The sequence below is a fragment of the Heterodontus francisci genome, chromosome 16, assembly GCF_036365525.1.
Source record: "Heterodontus francisci isolate sHetFra1 chromosome 16, sHetFra1.hap1, whole genome shotgun sequence".
Lineage (NCBI taxonomy): Eukaryota > Metazoa > Chordata > Chondrichthyes > Heterodontiformes > Heterodontidae > Heterodontus > Heterodontus francisci.
In genome coordinates, this window is record NC_090386.1 from 17,950,429 (window position 1) to 17,975,856 (window position 25,428).

The following is a 25,428-nucleotide window of genomic DNA, read 5'->3' on the forward strand; positions in this document are numbered from 1 at the left end:
CATTTGCAGTATCCAGTACCTTCAGCTGTTTCTTGATATCATGTGGAGTGAATCGGATTGGCTGAAGACTGGCATCTGTGATACTGGGGACGTCAGGAGGAGACCGAGATGGATCATCCACTCGGCACTCAGGCTCAATATGCATGCAAATGTATTTGTCTGTGAGTTTATTAGAAAACTACTGGAGTCCTAAATGTCAGTGTGCGCGCGTTAAAAAACTACTTTACACTTGCGTGTGAAAGTTGGTGCTGTACTAGAGTCCTGTCTATCCGTCTGTATGGAATACTGTGTAACTGGAGACTTTTCTCTCTGCGTGGGTTCATCCTGTAACTGGAGATCTGTCTGTGTGGGTTAGTGCGGTACTGGAGACTAGTCTGTCTGTATGTGTGAGTTAGTATTGTACTGAAGACCTGTCGGTGTACCTGTGTGGGATGGTGTTCTACTGGAGACCTGTCTGTCTGTATGGGTGGGTGCATCCTGTATTGGAGACCTGTCTGTGTGGGTTTGTGCTGTACTGGAGGCCTTTCTGTGTGGGTTAGTCCTCTATTGGAGACCTGCCTGAATGTCTGCGTGGGTTAGTGCTGCACTGGAGACCTGTCTCTCTGCGTGGGTTCGTGCTGCACTGGAGACCTGTCTCTCTGCGTGGGTTAGTGCTGCACTGGAGACCTGTCTCTCTGCCTGGGTTAGCGCTGCACTGGAGACCTGTCTCTCTGCCTGGGTTAGCGCTGCACTGGAGACCTGTCTGTGTGAGTTAGTGCTGTACTGGAGATCTGTCTATCTGTCTGTGTGGGTTAGTGCTGCACTGGACACCTGTCTCTCTGCCTGGGTTAGCGCTGCACTGGAGACCTGTCTGTGTGAGTTAGTGCTGTACTGGAGATCTGTCTGTCTGTCTGTAAGGGTTAGTGCTGTACTGGAGACCTGTCTGTGTGAGTTAGTGCTGTACTGGAGATCTGTCTATCTGTCTGTGTGGGTTAGTGCTGCACTGGAGACCTGTCTCTCTGCCTGGGTTAGTGCTGCACTGGAGAACAGTCTGGCTGTGTGGGTGAGTTATTGCCATACTAAAGACATGTCTGTCTGCCTTTGTGTGTTGGCCCTGTACTGGAGGCCCGTCTGTCTGTGTGTGGGTTAATGCTGTACTGGTGACCTGTCCTTCAGTCTGTGTGGGTTAGAGCTGTACTGGAGACTTGTCTGTCTGTCTCTGTGGGTTGGTGCTCTACTAGAGAACTGTCTGCCAGTCTGTGTGAGATAATGCTGTACTGGTGACGAGTTGGTCTGTCTGTGTGGGTTCGTGCTGTAGTGGAGACCTGTCTATCTGAGTGGTCTAGTGCTGTACTGGAGACCTGTGTGTCTGTTTGTGTGGATATGTGCTGTACTTGAGATTGTCTGTCTGTCTGTGTGAGTTAATGCTATACTAAAGACCTGTTTAACTGCCTGTGTAGGTTCCTGCTGTACTGGTGACGGGTCTGTCTGTCTGTGTGGGTTTAAACTGTACTTGACATTTGTCTGTATGCCTGTGTGGGTCAGTGCTGTACTGGAGAGCTGACTGTCTGTGTGAGTTATTGACGTACTAAAGACCCGTCTGGCTGCCTGTGTGTGTTGGTCCTGTACTGGAGGCCCATCTATCTGTGTGGGTTAAAGCTGTTCTGGAGACGGTTCTGTCTGTCTGTCCGTGTGGGTTAGTTCTGTACCAGAGAACTGTGTCTGTCTTTGTTGGTTAATGCTGTACTGGAGAACAGTCTGACTGTTCTTGTGGGTTATTGCTCTACTGGAGACGTGTCTGTCTGTGTGGGTTAGTGCTGTACTTGAAACCTGTCCGTCTGCAGGTCAGTCATGTCCGGAAAATCTGTCTGACTATCTTTGTGGGTTGGTGCTGTACTGGAGACCTGTCTGTCTGTGGGATACTGCTGTACTGGAGACCTGTCTGTCTGTCTGTGTGGGTTAGTGCTGTACTGGAGACCTGTCTGTCTGTGGGTTAGTGCTGTACTGGAGACCTGTCTGTCTGTCTGTGTGGGTGGGTTAGTGCTGTACTGGAGACCTGTCTGTCTGTGTGGGTTAGTGCTCTACTGGAGACCTGTCTGTCTGTGGGTTAGTGCTGTACTGGAGACCTGTCTGTCTGTCTGTGTGCGTGGGTTAGTGCAGTACTGGAGACCTGTCTGTCTATGTGGGTTAGTGCTGTACTGGAGACCAGTCTGTCTGTGTGGGTTAGTGCTGTACTGGAAACCTGTCTGTCTGTGTGGGTTAGTGCTGTACTGGAGACCAGTCTGTCTGTGTGGGTTAGTGGTACTGGAAACCTGTCTGTGTGGGTTAGTGGTACTGGAGACCTGTCTGTCTGTGTGGGTTAGTGCTGTACAGGATACCTGTCTGTCTGTGTAAGTTAGTGCTGCACTGGAGACCTGTCTGTGTGGATTAGTGCTGCACTGGAGACCTGTCTGTCTGTGGATTAGTGCTGCACTGGAGACCTGTCTGTCTGTGTGGGTAAGTGCTGTACAGGAGACCTGTCTGTGTGGGTAAGTGCTGTACAGGAGACCTGTCTGTGTGGGTAAGTGCTGTACAGGAGACCTGTCTGTGTGGGTAAGTGCTGTACAGGAGACCTGTCTGTCTGTGTGGGTTAGTGCTGTACTGGAGACCTGTCTGTCTGTGTGGGTTAGTGCTGTACTGGAGACCTGTCTGTCTGTGTGCGTTAGTGCTGTACTGGAAACCTGTGTCTGTGTGGGTTAGTGCTGCACTGGAGACCTGTCTGTCTGTGTGGGTTAGTGCTGCACTGGAGACCTGTCTGTCTGTGTGGGCTAGTGCTGGACAGGAGACCTGTCTGTCTGTGTGGGTTAGTGCTGTACTGGAGACCTGTCTGTGTGGGTTAGTGCTGTACTGGAGACCTGTCTGTCTGTGTGGGTTAGTGCTGTACTGGAGACCTGTCTGTCTGTGTGGGTTAGTGCTGTACTGGAGACCTGTCTGTCTGTGTGGGTTAGTGCTGTACAGGAGACCTGTCTGTGTGGGGTAGTGCTGCACAGGAGACCTGTCTGTGTGGGGTAGTGCTGTAATGGAAACCTGTCTGTGTGGGTTAGTGCTGTACTGGAGACCTGTCTGTCTGTGGATTAGTGCTGTACAGGAGACTTGTCTGTCTGTGTGGGTTAGTGCTGTACAGGAGACCTGTCTGTCTGACTGTGTGGGTTAGTGCTGTACTGGAGACCTGTCTGTGTGGGTTAGTGCTGTACAGGAGACCTGTCTGTCTGTGTGGGTTAGTGCTGTACTGGAGACCTGTCTGTCTGTGTGGGTTAGTGCTGTACTGGACACCTGTCTGTCTGTGTGGGTTAGTGCTGACTGGACACCTGTCTGTCTGTGTGGGTTAGTGCTGCACTGAAGACCTGTCTGTGTGGGTTAGTGCTGTACTGGAGACCTGTCTGTCTGTGTGGGTTAGTGCTGTACAGGATACCTGTCTGTCTGTGTGGATTAGTGCTGCACTGGAGACCTGTCTGTCTGTGTGGGTTAGTGCTGTACTGGAGACCTGTCTGTCTGTGTGGGTTAGTGCTGTACAGGAGACCTGTCTGTGTGGGGTAGTGCTGCACAGGAGACCTGTCTGTGTGGGGTAGTGCTGTAATGGAAACCTGTCTGTGTGGGTTAGTGCTGTACTGGAGACCTGTCTGTCTGTGGATTAGTGCTGTACAGGAGACTTGTCTGTCTGTGTGGGTTAGTGCTGTACAGGAGACCTGTCTGTCTGACTGTGTGGGTTAGTGCTGTACTGGAGACCTGTCTGTGTGGGTTAGTGCTGTACAGGAGACCTGTCTGTCTGTGTAGGTTAGTGCTGTACTGGAGACCTGTCTGTCTGTGTGGGTTAGTGCTGTACTGGACACCTGTCTGTCTGTGTGGGTTAGTGCTGACTGGACACCTGTCTGTCTGTGTGGGTTAGTGCTGCACTGAAGACCTGTCTGTGTGGGTTAGTGCTGTACTGGAGACCTGTCTGTCTGTGTGGGTTAGTGCTGTACAGGATACCTGTCTGTCTGTGTGGGTTAGTGCTGCACTGGAGACCTGTCTGTCTGTGTGGGTTAGTGCTGTACAGGAGACCTGTCTGTCTGTGTGAGTTAGTGCTGCACTGGAGACCTGTCTGTGTGGATTAGTGCTGCACTGGAGACCTGTCTGTCTGTGGATTAGTGCTGCACTGGAGACCTGTCTGTCTGTGTGGGTAAGTGCTGTACAGGAGACCTGTCTGTGTGGGTAAGTGCTGTACAGGAGACCTGTCTGTGTGGGTAAGTGCTGTACAGGAGACCTGTCTGTGTGGGTAAGTGCTGTACAGGAGACCTGTCTGTCTGTGTGGGTTAGTGCTGTACTGGAGACCTGTCTGTCTGTGTGGGTTAGTGCTGTACTGGAGACCTGTCTGTCTGTGTGCGTTAGTGCTGTACTGGAAACCTGTGTCTGTGTGGGTTAGTGCTGCACTGGAGACCTGTCTGTCTGTGTGGGTTAGTGCTGCACTGGAGACCTGTCTGTCTGTGTGGGCTAGTGCTGGACAGGAGACCTGTCTGTCTGTGTGGGTTAGTGCTGTACTGGAGACCTGTCTGTGTGGGTTAGTGCTGTACTGGAGACCTGTCTGTCTGTTTGGGTTAGTGCTGTACTGGAGACCTGTCTGTCTGTGTGGGTTAGTGCTGTACTGGAGACCTGTCTGTCTGTGTGGGTTAGTGCTGTACAGGAGACCTGTCTGTGTGGGGTAGTGCTGCACAGGAGACCTGTCTGTGTGGGGTAGTGCTGTAATGGAAACCTGTCTGTGTGGGTTAGTGCTGTACTGGAGACCTGTCTGTCTGTGTGGGTTAGTGCTGTACTGGAGACCTGTCTGTCTGTGTGCGTTAGTGCTGTACTGGAAACCTGTGTCTGTGTGGGTTAGTGCTGCACTGGAGACCTGTCTGTCTGTGTGGGTTAGTGCTGCACTGGAGACCTGTCTGTCTGTGTGGGCTAGTGCTGGACAGGAGACCTGTCTGTCTGTGTGGGTTAGTGCTGTACTGGAGACCTGTCTGTGTGGGTTAGTGCTGTACTGGAGACCTGTCTGTCTGTGTGGGTTAGTGCTGTACTGGAGACCTGTCTGTCTGTGTGGGTTAGTGCTGTACTGGAGACTTGTCTGTCTGTGTGGGTTAGTGCTGTACTGGAGACCTGTCTGTCTGTGTGGGTTAGTGCTGTACAGGAGACCTGTCTGTGTGGGGTAGTGCTGCACAGGAGACCTGTCTGTGTGGGGTAGTGCTGTAATGGAAACCTGTCTGTGTGGGTTAGTGCTGTACTGGAGACCTGTCTGTCTGTGGATTAGTGCTGTACAGGAGACTTGTCTGTCTGTGTGGGTTAGTGCTGTACAGGAGACCTGTCTGTCTGACTGTGTGGGTTAGTGCTGTACTGGAGACCTGTCTGTGTGGGTTAGTGCTGTACAGGAGACCTGTCTGTCTGTGTGGGTTAGTGCTGCACTGGAGACCTGTCTGTCTGTGTGGGTTAGTGCTGCACTGAAGACCTGTCTGTCTGTGTGGGTTAGTGCTGTACTGGAGACCTGTCTGTCTGTGTGGGTCAGTGCTGCACAGGAGACCTGTCTGTCTGTGTGGGTTAGTGCTGTACAGGAGACCTGTCTGTCTGTGTGGGTTAGTGCTGTACTGGAGCCCTGTCTGTCTGTGGGTTAGTGCTGTACTGGAGACCTGTCTGTGTGGGTTAGTGCTGTACTGGAGACCTGTCTGTCTGTGTGGGTTAGTGCTGTACTGGAGACCTGTCTGTCTGTGTGGGTTAGTGCTGTACTGGAGACCTGTCTGTCCGTGTGGGTTGGTGCTGCACTGGAGACCTGTCTGTCTGTGTGGGTTAGTGCTGTACTGGAGAGCTGTCTGTGTGGGTTAGTGCTGTACTGGAGCCCTGTCTGTCTGTGGGTTAGTGCTGTACTGGAGACCTGTCTGTGTGGGTTAGTGCTGTACTGGAGACCTGTCTGTCTGTGTGGGTTAGTGCTGTACTGGAGACCTGTCTGTCTGTGTGGGTTAGTGCTGTACTGGAGACCTGTCTGTCCGTGTGGGTTGGTGCTGCACTGGAGACCTGTCTGTCTGTGTGGGTTAGTGCTGTACTGGAGAGCTGTCTGTGTGGGTTAGTGCTGTACTGGAGACCTGTCTGTCTGTGTGGGTTCGTGCTGGAAAGGAGACCTGTCTGTCCGTGTGGGTTAGTGCTGTACTGGAGACCTGTCTGTCTGTGTGGGTTCGTGCGGTACTGGAGACCTGTCTGACTGTGTGGGTTCGTGCTGTACTGGAGACCTGTCTGTCTGTGTGGGTTAGTGCTGTACTGGAGACCTGTCTGTCCGTGTGGGTTAGTGCTGTAAAGGAGACCTGTCTGTCTGTGTGGGTTAGTGCTGTGCTGGAGAGCTGTCTGTGTGGGTTAGTGCTGCACTGGAGACCTGTCTGTCCGTGTGGGTTAGTGCTGTACTGGAGACCTGTCTGTCTGTGTGGGTTAGTGCTGTACTGGAGACCTGTCTGTCCGTGTGGGTTGGTGCTGCACTGGAGACCTGTCTGTCTGTGTGGGTTAGTGCTGTACTGGAGAGCTGTCTGTGTGGGTTAGTGCTGTACTGGAGACCTGTCTGTCTGTGTGGGTTCGTGCTGGAAAGGAGACCTGTCTGTCCGTGTGGGTTAGTGCTGTACTGGAGACCTGTCTGTCTGTGTGGGTTCGTGCTGTACTGGAGACCTGTCTGACTGTGTGGGTTCGTGCTGTACTGGAGACCTGTCTGTCTGTGTGGGTTAGTGCTGTACTGGAGACCTGTCTGTCCGTGTGGGTTAGTGCTGTAAAGGAGACCTGTCTGTCTGTGTGGGTTAGTGCTGTGCTGGAGAGCTGTCTGTGTGGGTTAGTGCTGCACTGGAGACCTGTCTGTCCGTGTGGGTTAGTGCTGCACTGGAGACCTGTCTGTCTGTGTGGGTTAGTGCTGTACTGGAAACCTGTCTGTCTGTGTGGGTTAGTGCTGTACTGGAGACCTGTGTGTGTGGGTTAGTGCTGTACTGGAGACCTGTCTGTCTGTGTGGGTTAGTGCTGTACTCGAGACCTGTCTGTCTGTGTGGGTTAGTGCTGTCCTGGAGACCTGTCTGTCTGTGTGGGTTAGTGCTGTACTGGAGACCTGTCTGTCTGTGTGGGTTAGTGCTGTACTGGAGACCTGTCTGTCTATGTGGGTTAGTGCTGTACAGGATACCTGTCTGTCTGTGTGGGTTAGTGCTGTACAGGATACCTGTCTGTCTGTGTGGGTTAGTGCTGCACTGGAGACCTGTCTGTCTGTGTGGGTTAGTGCTGTACAGGAGACCTGTCCGTCTGTGTGAGTTAGTGCTGCACTGGAGACCTGTCTGTGTGGATTAGTGCTGCACTGGAGACCTGTCTGTCTGTGGATTAGTGCTGCACTGGAGACCTGTCTGTCTGTGTGGGTAAGTGCTGTACAGGAGACCTGTCTGTGTGGGTAAGTGCTGTACAGGAGACCTGTCTGTGTGGGTAAGTGCTGTACAGGAGACCTGTCTGTGTGGGTAAGTGCTGTACAGGAGACCTGTCTGTGTGGGTAAGTGCTGTACAGGAGACCTGTCTGTCTGTGTGGGTTAGTGCTGTACTGGAGACCTGTCTGTCTGTGTGGGTTAGTGCTGTACTGGAGACCTGTCTGTCTGTGTGCGTTAGTGCTGTACTGGAAACCTGTGTCTGTGTGGGTTAGTGCTGCACTGGAGACCTGTCTGTCTGTGTGGGTTAGTGCTGCACTGGAGACCTGTCTGTCTGTGTGGACTAGTGCTGGACAGGAGACCTGTCTGTCTGTGTGGGTTAGTGCTGTACTGGAGACCTGTCTGTGTGGGTTAGTGCTGTACTGGAGACCTGTCTGTCTGTTTGGGTTAGTGCTGTACTGGAGACCTGTCTGTCTGTGTGGGTTAGTGCTGTACTGGAGACCTGTCTGTCTGTGTGGGTTAGTGCTGTACTGGAGACCTGTCTGTCTGTGTGGGTTAGTGCTGTACAGGAGACCTGTCTGTGTGGGGTAGTGCTGCACAGGAGACCTGTCTGTGTGGGGTAGTACTGTAATGGAAACCTGTCTGTGTGGGTTAGTGCTGTACTGGAGACCTGTCTGTCTGTGTGGGTTAGTGCTGTACTGGAGACCTGTCTGTCTGTGTGCGTTAGTGCTGTACTGGAAACCTGTGTCTGTGTGGGTTAGTGCTGCACTGGAGACCTGTCTGTCTGTGTGGGCTAGTGCTGGACAGGAGACCTGTCTGTCTGTGTGGGTTAGTGCTGTACTGGAGACCTGTCTGTGTGGGTTAGTGCTGTACTGGAGACCTGTCTGTCTGTGTGGGTTAGTGCTGTACTGGAGACCTGTCTGTCTGTGTGGGTTAGTGCTGTACTGGAGACTTGTCTGTCTGTGTGGGTTAGTGCTGTACTGGAGACCTGTCTGTCTGTGTGGGTTAGTGCTGTACAGGAGACCTGTCTGTGTGGGGTAGTGCTGCACAGGAGACCTGTCTGTGTGGGGTAGTGCTGTAATGGAAACCTGTCTGTGTGGGTTAGTGCTGTACTGGAGACCTGTCTGTCTGTGGATTAGTGCTGTACAGGAGACTTGTCTGTCTGTGTGGGTTAGTGCTGTACAGGAGACCTGTCTGTCTGACTGTGTGGGTTAGTGCTGTACTGGAGACCTGTCTGTGTGGGTTAGTGCTGTACAGGAGACCTGTCTGTCTGTGTGGGTTAGTGCTGTACTGGAGACCTGTCTGTCTGTGTGGGTTAGTGCTGCACTGAAGACCTGTCTGTCTGTGTGGGTTAGTGCTGTACTGGAGACCTGTCTGTCTGTGTGGGTCAGTGCTGCACAGGAGACCTGTCTGTCTGTGAGGGTTAGTGCTGTACAGGAGACCTGTCTGTCTGTGTGGGTTAGTGCTGTACTGGAGCCCTGTCTGTCTGTGGGTTAGTGCTGTACTGGAGACCTGTCTGTGTGGGTTAGTGCTGTACTGGAGACCTGTCTGTCTGTGTGGGTTAGTGCTGTACTGGAGACCTGTCTGTCTGTGTGGGTTAGTGCTGTACTGGAGACCTGTCTGTCCGTGTGGGTTGGTGCTGCACTGGAGACCTGTCTGTCTGTGTGGGTTAGTGCTGCACTGGAGACCTGTCTGTCTGTGTGGGTAAGTGCTGTACAGGAGACCTGTCTGTGTGGGTAAGTGCTGTACAGGAGACCTGTCTGTGTGGGTAAGTGCTGTACAGGAGACCTGTCTGTGTGGGTAAGTGCTGTACAGGAGACCTGTCTGTGTGGGTAAGTGCTGTACAGGAGACCTGTCTGTGTGGGTAAGTGCTGTACAGGAGACCTGTCTGTCTGTGTGGGTTAGTGCTGTACTGGAGACCTGTCTGTCTGTGTGGGTTAGTGCTGTACTGGAGACCTGTCTGTCTGTGTGCGTTAGTGCTGTACTGGAAACCTGTGTCTGTGTGGGTTAGTGCTGCACTGGAGACCTGTCTGTCTGTGTGGGTTAGTGCTGCACTGGAGACCTGTCTGTCTGTGTGGGTTAGTGCTGCACTGGAGACCTGTCTGTCTGTGTGGGCTAGTGCTGGACAGGAGACCTGTCTGTCTGTGTGGGTTAGTGCTGTACTGGAGACCTGTCTGTGTGGGTTAGTGCTGTACTGGAGACCTGTCTGTCTGTGTGGGTTAGTGCTGTACTGGAGACCTGTCTGTCTGTGTGGGTTAGTGCTGTACTGGAGACCTGTCTGTCTGTGTGGGTTAGTGCTGTACAGGAGACCTGTCTGTGTGGGGTAGTGCTGCACAGGAGACCTGTCTGTGTGGGGTAGTGCTGTAATGGAAACCTGTCTGTGTGGGTTAGTGCTGTACTGGAGACCTGTCTGTCTGTGGATTAGTGCTGTACAGGAGACTTGTCTGTCTGTGTGGGTTAGTGCTGTACAGGAGACCTGTCTGTCTGACTGTGTGGGTTAGTGCTGTACTGGAGACCTGTCTGTGTGGGTTAGTGCTGTACAGGAGACCTGTCTGTCTGTGTGGGTTAGTGCTGTACTGGAGACCTGTCTGTCTGTGTGGGTTAGTGCTGTACTGGACACCTGTCTGTCTGTGTGGGTTAGTGCTGACTGGACACCTGTCTGTCTGTGTGGGTTAGTGCTGCACTGAAGACCTGTCTGTGTGGGTTAGTGCTGTACTGGAGACCTGTCTGTCTGTGTGGGTTAGTGCTGTACAGGATACCTGTCTGTCTGTGTGGGTTAGTGCTGCACTGGAGACCTGTCTGTCTGTGTGGGTTAGTGCTGTACAGGAGACCTGTCTGTCTGTGTGAGTTAGTGCTGCACTGGAGACCTGTCTGTGTGGATTAGTGCTGCACTGGAGACCTGTCTGTCTGTGGATTAGTGCTGCACTGGAGACCTGTCTGTCTGTGTGGGTAAGTGCTGTACAGGAGACCTGTCTGTGTGGGTAAGTGCTGTACAGGAGACCTGTCTGTGTGGGTAAGTGCTGTACAGGAGACCTGTCTGTGTGGGTTAGTGCTGTACTGGAGACCTGTCTGTCTGTGTGGGTTAGTGCTGTACTGGAGACCTGTCTGTCTGTGTGCGTTAGTGCTGTACTGGAAACCTGTGTCTGTGTGGGTTAGTGCTGCACTGGAGACCTGTCTGTCTGTGTGGGTTAGTGCTGCACTGGAGACCTGTCTGTCTGTGTGGGCTAGTGCTGGACAGGAGACCTGTCTGTCTGTGTGGGTTAGTGCTGGACTGGAGACCTGTCTGTGTGGGTTAGTGCTGTACTGGAGAGCTGTCTGTCTGTTTGGGTTAGTGCTGTACTGGAGACCTGTCTGTCTGTGTGGGTTAGTGCTGTACTGGAGACCTGTCTGTCTGTGTGGGTTAGTGCTGTACTGGAGACCTGTCTGTCTGTGTGGGTTAGTGCTGTACAGGAGACCTGTCTGTGTGGGGTAGTGCTGCACAGGAGACCTGTCTGTGTGGGGTAGTGCTGTAATGGAAACCTGTCTGTGTGGGTTAGTGCTGTACTGGAGACCTGTCTGTCTGTGTGGGTTAGTGCTGTACTGGAGACCTGTCTGTCTGTGTGCGTTAGTGCTGTACTGGAAACCTGCGTCTGTGTGGGTTAGTGCTGCACTGGAGACCTGTCTGTCTGTGTGGGTTAGTGCTGCACTGGAGACCTGTCTGTCTGTGTGGGCTAGTGCTGGACAGGAGACCTGTCTGTCTGTGTGGGTTAGTGCTGTACTGGAGACCTGTCTGTGTGGGTTAGTGCTGTACTGGAGACCTGTCTGTCTGTGTGGGTTAGTGCTGTACTGGAGACCTGTCTGTCTGTGTGGGTTAGTGCTGTACTGGAGACTTGTCTGTCTGTGTGGGTTAGTGCTGTACTGGAGACCTGTCTGTCTGTGTGGGTTAGTGCTGTACAGGAGACCTGTCTGTGTGGGGTAGTGCTGCACAGGAGACCTGTCTGTGTGGGGTAGTGCTGTAATGGAAACCTGTCTGTGTGGGTTAGTGCTGTACTGGAGACCTGTCTGTCTGTGGATTAGTGCTGTACAGGAGACCTGTCTCTCTGTGTGGGTTAGTGCTGTACTGGAGACCTGTCTGTCTATGTGGATTAGTGCTGTTCTGGAGACCTGTCTTTCTGTGGGTTAGTGCTGTACTGGAGACCTGTCTGTGTGGGTTAGTGCTGTACTGGAGACCTGTCTGTGTGGGTTAGTGCTGTACTGGAGACCTGTCTGTGTGGGTTAGTGCTGTACTGGAGACCTGTCTGTCTGTGTGGGTTAGTGCTGTACAGGAGACCTGTCTGTCCGTGTGGGTTGGTGCTATACTGGAGACCTGTCTTTCTGTGGGTTAGTGCTGTACTGGAGACCTGTCTGTGTGGGTTAGTGCTGGACTGGAGAGCTGTCAGTCTGTGTGGGTTAGTGCTGTACTGGAGAGCTGTCAGTCTGTGTGGGTTAGTGCTGTACTGGAGACCTGTCTGTGTGGGTTAGTGCTGTACTGGAGACCTGTCTGTCCGTGTGGGTTAGTGCTGTACTGGAGACCTGTCTGTCCGTGTGGGTTAGTGCTGTACTGGAGACCTGTCTGTCCGTGTGGGTTAGTGCTGTACTGGAGACCTGTCTGGCTGTGTGGGTTAGTGCTGTACTGGAGACCTGTCTGTCCGTGTGGGTTAGTGCTGTAAAGGAGACCTGTCTGTCTGTGTGGGTTAGTGCTGCACTGGAGAGCTGTCTGTGTGGGTTAGTGCTGTACTGCAGACCTGTCTGTCCGTGTGGGTTAGTACTGTACTGGAGACCTGTCTGTCTGTGTGGGTTAGTGCTATACAGGAGACCTGTCTGTCTGAGTGGGTTAGTGCTGTACTGGAGACCTGTCTGTGTGGGTTAGTGCTGTACAGGAGACCTGTCTCTCTGTGTGGGTTAGTGCTGTACTGGAGACCTGTCTGTCTATGTGGATTAGTGCTGTACTGGAGACCTGTCTTTCTGTGGGTTAGTGCTGTACTGGCGACCTGTCTGTGTGGGTTAGTGCTGTACTGGAGACCTGTCTGTCTGTGTGGGTTAGTGCTGTACAGGAGACCTGTCTGTCTGTGTGGGTTGGTGCTGTACTGGAGACCTGTCTGTCTGTGGGTTAGTGCTGTACTGGAGACCTGTCTGTCTGTGGGTTAGTGCTGTACTGGAGACCTGTCTGTGTGGGTTCGTGCTGTACTGGAGAGCTGTCTGTCTGTGTGGGTTAGTGCTGTACTGGAGACCTGTCTGTGTGGGTTAGTGCTGTACTGGAGACCTGTCTGTCCGTGTGGGTTAGTGCTGTACTGGAGACCTGTCTGTCCGTGTGGGTTAGTGCTGTACTGGAGACCTGTCTGTCCGTGTGGGTTAGTGCTGTACTGGAGACCTGTCTGTCCGTGTGGGTTAGTGCTGTACTGGAGACCTGTCTGTCTGTGTGGGTTAGTGCTGTACTGGTGACCTGTCTGTCCGTGTGGGTTAGTGCTGTAAAGGAGACCTGTCTGTCTGTGTGGGTTAGTGTTGTACTGGAGAGCTGTCTGTGTGGGTTAGTGCTGTACTGGAGACCTGCCTGTCCGTGTGGGTTAGTACTGTCCTGGAGACCTGTCTGTCTGTGTGGGTTAGTGCTGTACTGGAGACCTGTCTGTCTGTGTGGGTTAGTGCTGTCCTGGAGACCTGTCTGTCTGTGTGGGTTAGTGCTGTACTGGAGACCTGTCTGTCCGTGTGGGTTAGTGCTGTACTGGAGACCTGTGTGTGTGGGTTAGTGCTGTGCAGGAGACCTGTGTGTCTGTGTGGGTTAGTGCTGTACGGGAGACCTGTGTGTGTGGGTTAGTGCTGTACAGGAAACCTGTCTGTCTGTGGGTTCGTGCTGTACTGGAGACCTGTCTGTGTGGGTTAGTGCTGTCCTGGAGACCTGTCTGTCTGTGTGGGTTAGTGCTGTACAGGAGACCTGTCTGTCCGTGTGGGTTAGTGCTGTACTGGAGACCTGTCTGTCTGTGTGGGTTAGTGCTGTACAGGAGACCTGTCTGTCCGTGTGGGTTAGTGCTGTACTGGAGACCTGTCTGTCTGTGTGGGTTAGTGCTGTACTGGAGACCTGTCTGTCCGTGTGGGTTAGTGCTGTACTGGAGACCTGTCTGTCTGTGTGGGTTAGTACTGTACTGGAGACCTGTCTGTCTGTGTGGGTTAGTGCTGTACTGGAGACGTGTCTGTCTGTGTGGGTGAGTGCTGTACTGGAGACCTGTCTGTCCGTGTGGGTTAGTGCTGTACTGGAGACCTGTGTGTGTGGGTTAGTGCTGTGCAGGAGACCTGTCTGTCTGTGTGGGTTAGTGCTGTACTGGAGACCTGTCTGTCTGTGTGGGTTAGTGCTGCACAGGAGACCTGTCTGTCCGTGTGGGTTAGTGCTGTACTGGAGACCTGTCTGTCTGTGTGGGTTAGTGCTGTACTCGAGACCTGTCTGTCCGTGTGGGTTAGTGCTGCACTGGAGACCTGTCTGTCTGTGTGGGTTAGTCCTGTCATGGAGACCTGTCTGTCTGTGTGGGTTAGTGCTGTACTGGAGACCTGTGTGTGTGGGTTAGTGCTGTGCAGGAGACCTGTCTGTCTGTGTGGGTTAGTGCTGTACTGGAGACCTGTCTGTGTGGGTTAGTGCTGTACTGGAGACCTGTCTGTGTGGGTTAGTGCTGTACTGGAGACCTGTCTGTGTGGGTTAGTGCTGTACTGGAGACCTGTCTGTCTGTGTGGGTTAGTGCTGTACTGGAGACCTGTCTGTCTGTGTGGGTTAGTGCTGTACTGGAGACCTGTCTGTGTGGGTTAGTGCTGTACTGGAGACCTGTCTGTCCGTGTGGGTTAGTGCTGTACTGGAGATCTGTCTGTCTGTATGTAAGTGTTCTTGCTGTACTGGAGACCTGTCTGTGTGGGTTAGTGCTGTACTGGAGACCTGTCTGTGTGGATTAATGCTGTACTGGCGACCTGTCTGTGTGGGTTAGTGCTGTGCTGGAGACCTGTCTGTCTGTGTGGGTTAGTGCTGTGCTGGAGACCTGTCTGTGTGGATTAATGCTGTACTGGCGACCTGTCGGTGTGGATTAATGCTGTGCTGGAGACCTGTCTGGCTGTGTGGGTTAGTGCTGTTCTGGAGACCTGTCTGTCTGTGTGGGTTAGTGCTGTTCTGGAGACCTGTCTGTCTGTGTGGGTTAGTGCTGTTCTGGAGACCTGTCTGTCTGTGTGGGTTAGTGCTGTACTGGAGACCTGTCTGTCTGTGTGGGTTAGTGCTGTACTGGAGACCTGTCTGTGTGGGTTAGTGCTGTACGGGAGACCTGTCTGTCTGTGGGTTAGTGCTGTACTGGAGACCTGTCTGTGTGGGTTAGTGCTGTACTGGAGACCTGTCTGTCTGTGTGGGTTAGTGCTATACAGGAGACCTGTCTGTCTGAGTGGGTTAGTGCTGTACTGGAGACCTGTCTGTGTGGGTTAGTGCTGTACAGGAGACCTGTCTCTCTGTGTGGATTAGTGCTGTACTGGAGACCTGTCTTTCTGTGGGTTAGTGCTGTACTGGAGACCTGTCTGTGTGGGTTAGTGCTGTTCTGGAGACCTGTCTGTCTGTGTGGGTTAGTGCTGTACAGGAGACCTGTCTGTCTGTGTGGGTTAGTGCGATACAGGAGACCTGTCTGTCTGAGTGGGTTAGTGCTGTACTGGAGACCTGTCTGTGTGGGTTAGTGCTGTACAGGAGACATGTCTCTCTGTGTGGGTTAGTGCTGTACTGGAGACCTGTCTGTCTATGTGGATTAGTGCTGTACTGGAGACCTGTCTTTCTGTGGGTTAGTGCTGTGCTGGAGACCTGTCTGTGTGGATTAATGCTGTACTGGAGACCTGTCTGTGTGGATTAATGCTGTGCTGGAGACCTGTCTGGCTGTGTGGGTTAGTGCTGTTCTGGAGACCTGTCTGTCTGTGTGGGTTAGTGCTGTTCTGGAGACCTGTCTGTCTGTGTGGGTTAGTGCTGTACTGGAGACCTGTCTGTCTGTGTGGGTTAGTGCTATACAGGAGACCTGTCTGTCTGAGTGGGTTAGTGCTGTACTGGAGACCTGTCTGTGTGGGTTAGTGCTGTACAGGAGACCTGTCTCTCTGTGTGGATTAGTGCTGTACTGGAGACCTGTCTTTCTGTGGGTTAGTGCTGTACTCGAGACCTGTCTGTGTGGGTTAGTGCTGTTCTGGAGACCTGTCTGTCTGTGTGGGTTAGTGCTGTACAGGAGACCTGTCTGTCTGTGTGGGTTAGTGCGATACAGGAGACCTGTCTGTCTGAGTGGGTTAGTGCTGTACTGGAGACCTGTCTGTGTGGGTTAGTGCTGTACAGGAGACATGTCTCTCTGTGTGGGTTAGTGCTGTACTGGAGACCTGTCTGTCTATGTGGATTAGTGCTGTACTGGAGACCTGTCTTTCTGTGGGTTAGTGCTGTACTGGAGACCTGTCTGTGTGGGTTAGTGCTGTTCTGGAGACCTGTCTGTCTGTGTGGGTTAGTGCTGAACAGGAGACCTGTCTGTCTGTGTGGGTTGGTGCTGTACTGGAGACCTGTCTGTCTGTGGGTTAGTGCTGTACTGGAGACCTGTCTGTGTGGGTTAGTGCTGTACTGGAGAGCTGTCTGTCTGTGTGGGTTAGTGCTGTACTGGAGACCTGTCTGTCTGTGTGGGTTAGTGCTGTACTGGAGACCTGTCTGTCCGTGTGGGTTAGTGCTGTACTGGAGACCTGTCTGTCTGTGTGGGTTAGTGCTGTACTGGAGACCTGTCTGTCTGTGTGGGTTAGTGCTGTACTGGTGACCTGTCTGTCCGTGTGGGTTAGTGCTGTAAAGGAGACCTGTCTGTCTGTGTGGGTTAGTGCTGTACTGGAGAGCTGTCTGTGTGGGTGAGTGCTGTACTGGAGACCTGTCTGTCCGTGTGGGTTAGTGCTGCACTGGAGACCTGTCTGTCTGTGTGGGTTAGTCCTGTCATGGAGACCTGTCTGTCTGTGTGGGTTAGTGCTGTACTGGAGACCTGTCTGTCTGTGTGGGTTAGTGCTGTACTGGAGACGTGTCTGTCTGTGGATTAGTGCTGTACTGGAGACCAATCTGTCCGTGTGGGTTAGTGCTGTACTGGAGACCTGTGTGTGTGGGTTAGTGCTGTGCAGGAGACCTGTCTGTCTGTGTGGGTTAGTGCTGTACTGGAGACCTGTCTGTGTGGGTTAGTGCTGTACTGGAGACCTGTCTGTGTGGGTTAGTGCTGTACTGGAGACCTGTCTGTCTGTGTGGGTTAGTGCTGTACTGGAGACCTGTCTGTCTGTGTGGGTTAGTGCTGTACTGGAGACCTGTCTGTCTGTGTGGGTTAGTGCTGTACTGGAGACCTGTCTGTCTGTGTGGGTTAGTGCTGTACTGGAGACCTGTCTGTCTGTGTGGGTTAGTGCTGTACTGGAGACCTGTCTGTCTGTGTGGGTTAGTGCTGTACTGGAGACCCGTCTGTCTGTGTGGGTTAGTGCTGTACCGGAGACCTGTCTGTGTGGGTTAGTGCTGTACTGGAGACCTGTCTGTCCGTGTGGGTTAGTGCTGTACTGGAGATCTGTCTGTCTGTCTGTAAGTGTTCTTGCTGTACTGGAGACCTGTCTGTGTGGGTTAGTGCTGTACTGGAGACCTGTCTGTGTGGATTAATGCTGTACTGGCGACCTGTCTGTGTGGGTTAGTGCTGTGCTGGAGACCTGTCTGTCTGTGTGGGTTAGTGCTGTGCTGGAGACCTGTCTGTCTGTGTGGGTTAGTGCTGTACTGGAGACCTGTCTGTGTGGATTAATGCTGTACTGGCGACCTGTCTGTGTGGATTAATGCTGTGCTGGAGACCTGTCTGTCTGTGTGGGTTAGTGCTGTGCTGGAGACCTGTCTGTCTGTGTGGGTTAGTGCTGTTCTGGAGACCTGTCTGTCTGTGTGGGTTAGTGCTGGACTGGAGACCTGTCTGTCTATGTGGATTAGTGCTGTACTGGAGACCTGTCTTTCTGTGGGTTAGTGCTGTACTGGAGACCTGTCTGTGTGGGTTAGTGCTGTACTGGAGACCTGTCTGTCTGTGTGGGTTAGTGCTGTACAGGAGACCTGTCTGTCTGTGTGGGTTAGTGCTGTACAGGAGACCTGTCTGTCTGTGTGGGTTGGTGCTGTACTGGAGACCTGTCTGTCTGTGGGTTAGTGCTGTACTGGAGACCTGTCTGTGTGGGTTAGTGCTGTACTGGAGAGCTGTCTGTCTGTGTGGGTTAGTGCTGTACTGGAGAGCTGTCTGCCTGTGTGGGTTAGTGCTGTACTGGAGACCTGTCTGTGTGGGTTAGTGCTGTACTGGAGACCTGTCTGTCCGTGTGGGTTAGTGCTGTACTGGAGACCTGTCTGTCCGTGTGGGTTAGTGCTGTACTGGAGACCTGTCTGTCCGTGTGGGTTAGTGCTGTACTGGAGACCTGTCTGTCTGTGTGGGTTAGTGCTGTACTGGTGACCTGTCTGTCCGTGTGGGTTAGTGCTGTAAAGGAGACCTGTCTGTCTGTGTGGGTTAGTGCTGTACTGGAGAGCTGTCTGTGTGGGTTAGTGCTGTACTGGAGACCTGCCTGTCCGTGTGGGTTAGTACTGTCCTGGAGACCTGTCTGTCTGTGTGGGTTAGTGCTGTACTGGAGACCTGTCTGTCTGTGTGGGTTAGTGCTGTCCTGGAGACCTGTCTGTCTGTGTGGGTTAGTGCTGTCCTGGAGACCTGTCTGTCTGTGTGGGTTAGTGCTGTACTGGAGACCTGTCTGTCCGTGTGGGTTAGTGCTGTACTGGAGACCTGTGTGTGTGGGTTAGTGCTGTGCAGGAGACCTGTCTGTCTGTGTGGGTTAGTGCTGTACTGGAGACCTGTGTGTGTGGGTTAGTGCTGTACAGGAAACCTGTCTGTCTGTGGGTTCGTGCTGTACTGGAGACCTGTCTGTGTGGGTTAGTGCTGTCCTGGAGACCTGTCTGTCTGTGTGGGTTAGTGCTGTCCTGGAGACCTGTCTGTCTGTGTGGGTTAGTGCTGTACAGGAGACCTGTCTGTCCGTGTGGGTTAGTGCTGTACTGGAGACCTGTCTGTCTGTGTGGGTTAGTGCTGTACAGGAGACCTGTCTGTCCGTGTGGGTTAGTGCTGTACTGGAGACCTGTCTGTCTGTGTGGGTTAGTGCTGTACTCGAGACCTGTCTGTCCGTGTGGGTTAGTGCTGTACTGGAGACCTGTCTGTCTGTGTGGGTTAGTACTGTACTGGAGACCTGTCTGTCTGTGTGGGTTAGTGCTGTACTGGAGACGTGTCTGTCTGTGTGGGTGAGTGCTGTACTGGAGACCTGTCTGTCCGTGTGGGTTAGTGCTGTACTGGAGACCTGTCTGTGTGGATTAATGCTGTACTGGCGACCTGTCTGTGTGGATTAATGCTGTGCTGGAGACCTGTCTGTCTGTGTGGGTTAGTGCTGTGCTGGAGACCTGTCTGTCTGTGTGGGTTAGTGCTGTTCTGGAGACCTGTCTGTCTGTGTGGGTTAGTGCTGGACTGGAGACCTGACTGTCTGTGTGGGTTAGTGCTGCACTGGAGACCTGTCTGTGTGGGTTAATGCTGTACTGGCGACCTGTCTGTGTGGGTTAGTGCTGTGCTGGAGACCTGTCTGTCTGTGTGGGTTAGTGCTGTACTGGAGACCTGTCTGTGTGGGGTAGTGCTGTACAGGAGACCTGTCTGTCTGTGGGTTAGTGCTGTACTGGAGACCTGTCTGTGTGGGTTAGTGCTGTACTGGAGACCTGTCTGTCTGTGTGGGTTAGTGCTATACAGGAGACCTGTCTGTCTGAGTGGGTTAGTGCTGTACTGGAGACCTGTCTGTGTGGGTTAGTGCTGTACAGGAGACCTGTCTCTCTGTGTGGGTTAGTGCTGTACTGGAGACCTGTCTGTCTATGTGGATTAGTGCTGTACTGGAGACCTGTCTTTCTGTGGGTTAGTGCTGTACTGGAGACCTGTCTGTGTGGGTTAGTGCTGTACTGGAGACCTGTCTGTCTGTGTGGGTTAGTGCTGTACAGGAGACCTGTCTGTCTGTGTGGGTTAGTGCTGTACAGGAGACCTGTCTGTCTGTGTGGGTTAGTGCTGTACAGGAGACCTGTCTGTCTGTGTGGGTTGGTGCTGTACTGGAGACCTGTCTGTCTGTGGGTTAGTGCTGTACTGGAGACCTGTCTGTGTGGGTTAGTGCTGTACTGGAGAGCTGTCTGTCTGTGTGGGTTAGTGCTGTACTGGAGAGCTGTCTGCCTGTGTGGGTTAGTGCTGTACTGGAGACCTGTCTGTGTGGGTTAGTGCTGTACTGGAGACCTGTCTGTCCGTGTGGGTTAGTGCTGTACTGGAGACCTGTCTGTCCGTGTGGGTTAGTGCTGTACTGGAGACCTGTCTGTCCGTGTGGGTTAGTGCTGTACTGGAGACCTGTCTGTCTGTGTGGGTTAGTGCTGTACTGGTGACCTGTCTGTCCGTGTGGGTTAGTGCTGTAAAGGAGACCTGTCTGTCTGTGTGGGTTAGTGCTGTACTGGAGAGCTGTCTGTGTGGGTTAGTGCTGTACTGGAGACCTGCCTGTCCGTGTGGGTTAGTACTGTCCTGGAGACCTGTCTGTCTGTGTGGGTTAGTGCTGTACTGGAGACCTGTCTGTCTGTGTGGGTTAGTGCTGTCCTGGAGACCTGTCTGTCTGTGTGGGTTAGTGCTGTCCTGGAGACCTGTCTGTCTGTGTGGGTTAGTGCTGTACTGGAGACCTGTCTGTCCGTGTGGGTTAGTGCTGTACTGGAGACCTGTGTGTGTGGGTTAGTGCTGTGCAGGAGACCTGTCTGTCTGTGTGGGTTAGTGCTGTACTGGAGACCTGTGTGTGTGGGTTAGTGCTGTACAGGAAACCTGTCTGTCTGTGGGTTCGTGCTGTACTGGAGACCTGTCTGTGTGGGTTAGTGCTGTCCTGGAGACCTGTCTGTCTGTGTGGGTTAGTGCTGTCCTGGAGACCTGTCTGTCTGTGTGGGTTAGTGCTGTACAGGAGACCTGTCTGTCCGTGTGGGTTAGTGCTGTACTGGAGACCTGTCTGTCTGTGTGGGTTAGTGCTGTACAGGAGACCTGTCTGTCCGTGTGGGTTAGTGCTGTACTGGAGACCTGTCTGTCTGTGTGGGTTAGTGCTGTACTCGAGACCTGTCTGTCCGTGTGGGTTAGTGCTGTACTGGAGACCTGTCTGTCTGTGTGGGTTAGTACTGTACTGGAGACCTGTCTGTCTGTGTGGGTTAGTGCTGTACTGGAGACGTGTCTGTCTGTGTGGGTGAGTGCTGTACTGGACACCTGTCTGTCCGTGTGGGTTAGTGCTGTACTGGAGACCTGTGTGTGTGGGTTAGTGCTGTGCAGGAGACCTGTCTGTCTGTGTGGGTTAGTGCTGTACTGGAGACCTGTCTGTCTGTGTGGGTTAGTGCTGCACAGGAGACCTGTCTGTCCGTGTGGGTTAGTGCTGTACTGGAGACCTGTCTGTCTGTGTGGGTTAGTGCTGTACTCGAGACCTGTCTGTCCGTGTGGGTTAGTGCTGCACTGGAGACCTGTCTGTCTGTGTGGGTTAGTCCTGTCATGGAGACCTGTCTGTCTGTGTGGGTTAGTGCTGTACTGGAGACCTGTCTGTCTGTGTGGGTTAGTGCTGTACTGGAGACGTGTCTGTCTGTGGATTAGTGCTGTACTGGAGACCAATCTGTCCGTGTGGGTTAGTGCTGTACTGGAGACCTGTGTGTGTGGGTTAGTGCTGTGCAGGAGACCTGTCTGTCTGTGTGGGTTAGTGCTGTACTGGAGACCTGTCTGTCTGTGGGTTCGTGCTGTACTGGAGACCTGTCTGTGTGGGTTAGTGCTGTCCTGGAGACCTGTCTGTCTGTGTGGGTTAGTGCTGTCCTGGAGACCTGTCTGTCTGTGTGGGTTAGTGCTGTCCTGGAGACCTGTCTGTCTGTGTGGGTTAGTGCTGTACAGGAGACCTGTCTGTCCGTGTGGGTTAGTGCTGTACTGGAGACCTGTCTGTCTGTGTGGGTTAGTGCTGTACAGGAGACCTGTCTGTCCGTGTGGGTTAGTGCTGTACTGGAGACCTGTCTGTCTGTGTGGGTTAGTGCTGTACTCGAGACCTGTCTGTCCGTGTGGGTTAGTGCTGTACTGGAGACCTGTCTGTCTGTGTGGGTTAGTACTGTACTGGAGACCTGTCTGTCTGTGTGGGTTAGTGCTGTACTGGAGACGTGTCTGTCTGTGTGGGTGAGTGCTGTACTGGAGACCTGTCTGTCCGTGTGGGTTAGTGCTGTACTGGAGACCTGTGTGTGTGGGTTAGTGCTGTGCAGGAGACCTGTCTGTCTGTGTGGGTTAGTGCTGTACTGGAGACCTGTCTGTCTGTGTGGGTTAGTGCTGCACAGGAGACCTGTCTGTCCGTGTGGGTTAGTGCTGTACTGGAGACCTGTCTGTCTGTGTGGGTTAGTGCTGTACTCGAGACCTGTCTGTCCGTGTGGGTTAGTGCTGCACTGGAGACCTGTCTGTCTGTGTGGGTTAGTCCTGTCATGGAGACCTGTCTGTCTGTGTGGGTTAGTGCTGTACTGGAGACCTGTCTGTCTGTGTGGGTTAGTGCTGTACTGGAGACGTGTCTGTCTGTGGATTAGTGCTGTACTGGAGACCAATCTGTCCGTGTGGGTTAGTGCTGTACTGGAGACCTGTGTGTGTGGGTTAGTGCTGTGCAGGAGACCTGTCTGTCTGTGTGGGTTAGTGCTGTACTGGAGACCTGTCTGTGTGGGTTAGTGCTGTACTGGAGACCTGTCTGTCTGTGTGGGTTAGTGCTGTACTGGAGACCTGTCTGTCTGTGTGGGTTAGTGCTGTACTGGAGACCTGTCTGTCTGTCTGTAAGTGTTCTTGCTGTACTGGAGACCTGTCTGTGTGGGTTAGTGCTGTACTGGAGACCTGTCTGTGTGGATTAATGCTGTACTGGCGACCTGTCTGTGTGGGTTAGTGCTGTGCTGGAGACCTGTCTGTCTGTGTGGGTTAGTGCTGTGCTGCAGACCTGTCTGTCTGTGTGGGTTAGTGCTGTTCTGGAGACTTGTCTGTCTGTGTGGGTTAGTGCTGTACTGGAGACCTGACTGTCTGTGTGGGTTAGTGCTGCACTGGAGACCTGTCTGTGTGGGTTAGTGCTGTGCTGGAGACCTGTCTGTCTGTGTTGGTTAGTGCTGTATTGGAGACCTGTCTGTCTGTGGGTTAGTGCTGCACTGGAGACCTGTCTGTGTGGGTTAGTGCTGTACAGGAGACCTGTCTGTCTGTGGGTTAGTGCTGTACTGGAGACCTGTCTGTGTGGGTTAGTGCTGTACTGGAGACCTGTCTGTGTGGGTTAGTGCTGTACAGGAGACCTGTCTGTCTGTGGGTTAGTGCTGTACAGGAGACCTGTCTGTCTGTGGGTTCGTGCTGTCCTGGAGACCTGTCTGTCCGTGTGGGTTAGTGCTGTACTGGAGACCTGTCTGTGTGAGTTAGTGCTGTACTGGAGACCTGTCTGTCTGTGGATTAGTGCTGTACTGGAGACCTGTCTGTCCGTGTGGGTTAGTGCTGTACTGGAGACCTGTGTGTGTGGGTTAGTGCTGTGCAGGAGACCTGTCTGTCTGTGTGGGTTAGCGCTGTACAGGAAACCTGTCTGTCTGTGGGTTAGTGCTGTACTGGAGACCTGTCTGTGTGGGTTAGTGCTGTCCTGGAGACCTGTCTGCCTGTGTGGGTTAGTGCTGTACTGTAGACCTGTCTGTGTTGGTTAATGCTGTACTGGCGACCTGTCTGTCTGTGTGGGTTAGTGCTGTACTGGAGACCTGTCTGTCTGTGTGGGTTAGTGCTGTACTGGAGACCTGTCTGTCTGTGTGGGTTAGTGCTGTACTGGAGACCTGTTTGTCTGTGTGGGTTAGTGCTGTACTGGAGACCTGTCTGTCTGTGTGGGTTAGTGCTGTACTGGAGACCTGTCTGTCTGTCTGTGTGGGTTAGTGCTGTCCTGGAGACCTGTCTGTAAGGGTTAGTGCTGTACTGGAGACCTGTCTGTGTGAGTTAGTGCTGTACTGGAGACCTGTCTGTCCGTGTGGGTTAGTGCTGTACTGGAGATCTGTCTGTCTGTCTGTTAGGGTTAGTGCTGTACTGGAGTCCTGTCTGTGTGGGTTAGTGCTGTACAGGAAACCTGTCTGTCTGTGGGTTCGTGCTGTACTGGAGACCTGTCTGTGTGGGTTAGTGCTGTCCTGGAGACCTGTCTGTCTGTGTGGGTTAGTGCTGTACAGGAGACCTGTCTGTCTGTGGGTTAGTGCTGTACTGGAGACCTGTCTGTCCGTGTGGGTTAGTGCTGTACTGGAGACCTGTCTGTGTGGGTTAGTGCTGTACTGGAGACCTGTCTGTCTGTGGATTAGTGCTGTACTGGAGACCTGTCTGTCTGTGGATTAGTGCTGTACTGGAGACCTGTCTGTCCGTGTGGGTTAGTGCTGTACTGGAGACCTGTGTGTGTGGGTTAGTGCTGTGCAGGAGACCTGTCTGTCTGTGTGGGTTAGCGCTGTACAGGAAACCTGTCTGTCTGTGGGTTAGTGCTGTACTGGAGACCTGTCTGTGTGGGTTAGTGCTGTCCTGGAGACCTGTCTGCCTGTGTGGGTTAGTGCTGTACTGGAGACCTGTCTGTGTGGGTTAATGCTGTACTGGCGACCTGTCTGTCTGTGTGGGTTAGTGCTGTACTGGAGACCTGTCTGTCTGTGTGGGTTAGTGCTGTACTGGAGACCTGTCTGTCTGTGTGGGTTAGTGCTGTACTGGAGACCTGTTTGTCTGTGTGGGTTAGTGCTGTACTGGAGACCTGTCTGTCTGTGTGGGTTAGTGCTGTACTGGAGACCTGTCTGTCTGTGGGTTAGTACTGAACTGGAGATCTGTCTGTCTGTCTGTGTGGGTTAGTGCTGTCCTGGAGACCTGTCTGTAAGGGTTAGTGCTGTACTGGAGACCTGTCTGTGTGAGTTAGTGCTGTACTGGAGACCTGTCTGTCCGTGTGGGTTAGTGCTGTACTGGAGATCTGTCTGTCTGTCTGTTAGGGTTAGTGCTGTACTGGAGTCCTGTCTGTGTGGGTTAGTGCTGTACTGGAGACCTGTCAGTGGGGGTTAGTGCTGTACTGGAGACCTGTCTGTCTGTGTGGGTTAGTGCTGTACTGGAGACCTGTCTGTAAGGGTTCGTGCTGTACTGGAGACCTGTCTGTGTGAGTTAGTGCTGTACTGGAGATCTGTCTATCTGTCTGTGTGGGTTAGTGCTGTACTGGAGACCTGTCTGTGTGGGTTAGTGCTGTACTGGAGACCTGTCTGTAAGGGTTAGTGCTCTGCTGGAGACCTGTCTGTCTGTGTGGGTTAATGATGTACTGGGCATTGCCTTTACCTCGTGGGCGAGGGTTGCAGTGAACAAAGCTTTCATCCCTCCCTGCACTATTGGCGGACGTTCCTTCGGATGCTGTGGCTTTGAGCTCTGGAATTTCCTCCCTAAACCTCTCCTCTTCTCCTTCAAGACGCTTCTTAAAACCTACCACTTTGATCAAACTTTTAGTCCCCTGTCCTCTTATCTTCTTATGTGACACGGTGTCAAATTTTGTTTGATAACACTCCTGTGATGTGACTCTGGACTTCGTTAAAGGTGCTATATGAATGCAAGCATTTCTTTCTGTTAGATACACTACCTCCAATTAGGTAGGGGTTTTCAACGTAGCGCTGCACAACATAACTTTCCACAACAACTTCATCCTTTGAGTCGTCTGCACGATTCCCATCCTAGAAGATAAAGAGACTCACTCAAGAAAATACAGACTCCTGCGTCACCTAATATATACTTTGTGTTGCAGAAGAAAACCATCTGACGTCTGGCACTCTGTTTCTCACTACAGGTCAAATAGCGTTGCTCCCTCAATACCCTGTGGAGATATGACTTCCTGTTGAGAGTTCTTTTCCCCCTCCTCTTTCTTCCAGCAGCTTGTCCTGCTCTGTGTTGCCTCTGCTCATTCTCTCTGTCATGTTGCAGGGCAAGGG

General features: G+C 52.9%; 1 protein-coding gene across 5 annotated transcripts in view; it reads right to left on the reverse strand.

Annotated features, from left to right (window-relative positions):
- The window catches only part of ttll9 (tubulin tyrosine ligase-like family, member 9), a 104,488-nt gene that overhangs the window by 42,038 nt on the left and 37,022 nt on the right, over positions 1-25,428 (reverse strand). For all 5 annotated transcript variants that reach the window (XM_068048025.1, XM_068048024.1, XM_068048021.1 and 2 more), the window contains one exon: positions 25,083-25,173. In XM_068048025.1, coding sequence (XP_067904126.1) covers positions 25,083-25,173 — 91 coding nt within the window. The remainder of the gene's footprint in view (positions 1-25,082; positions 25,174-25,428) is intronic.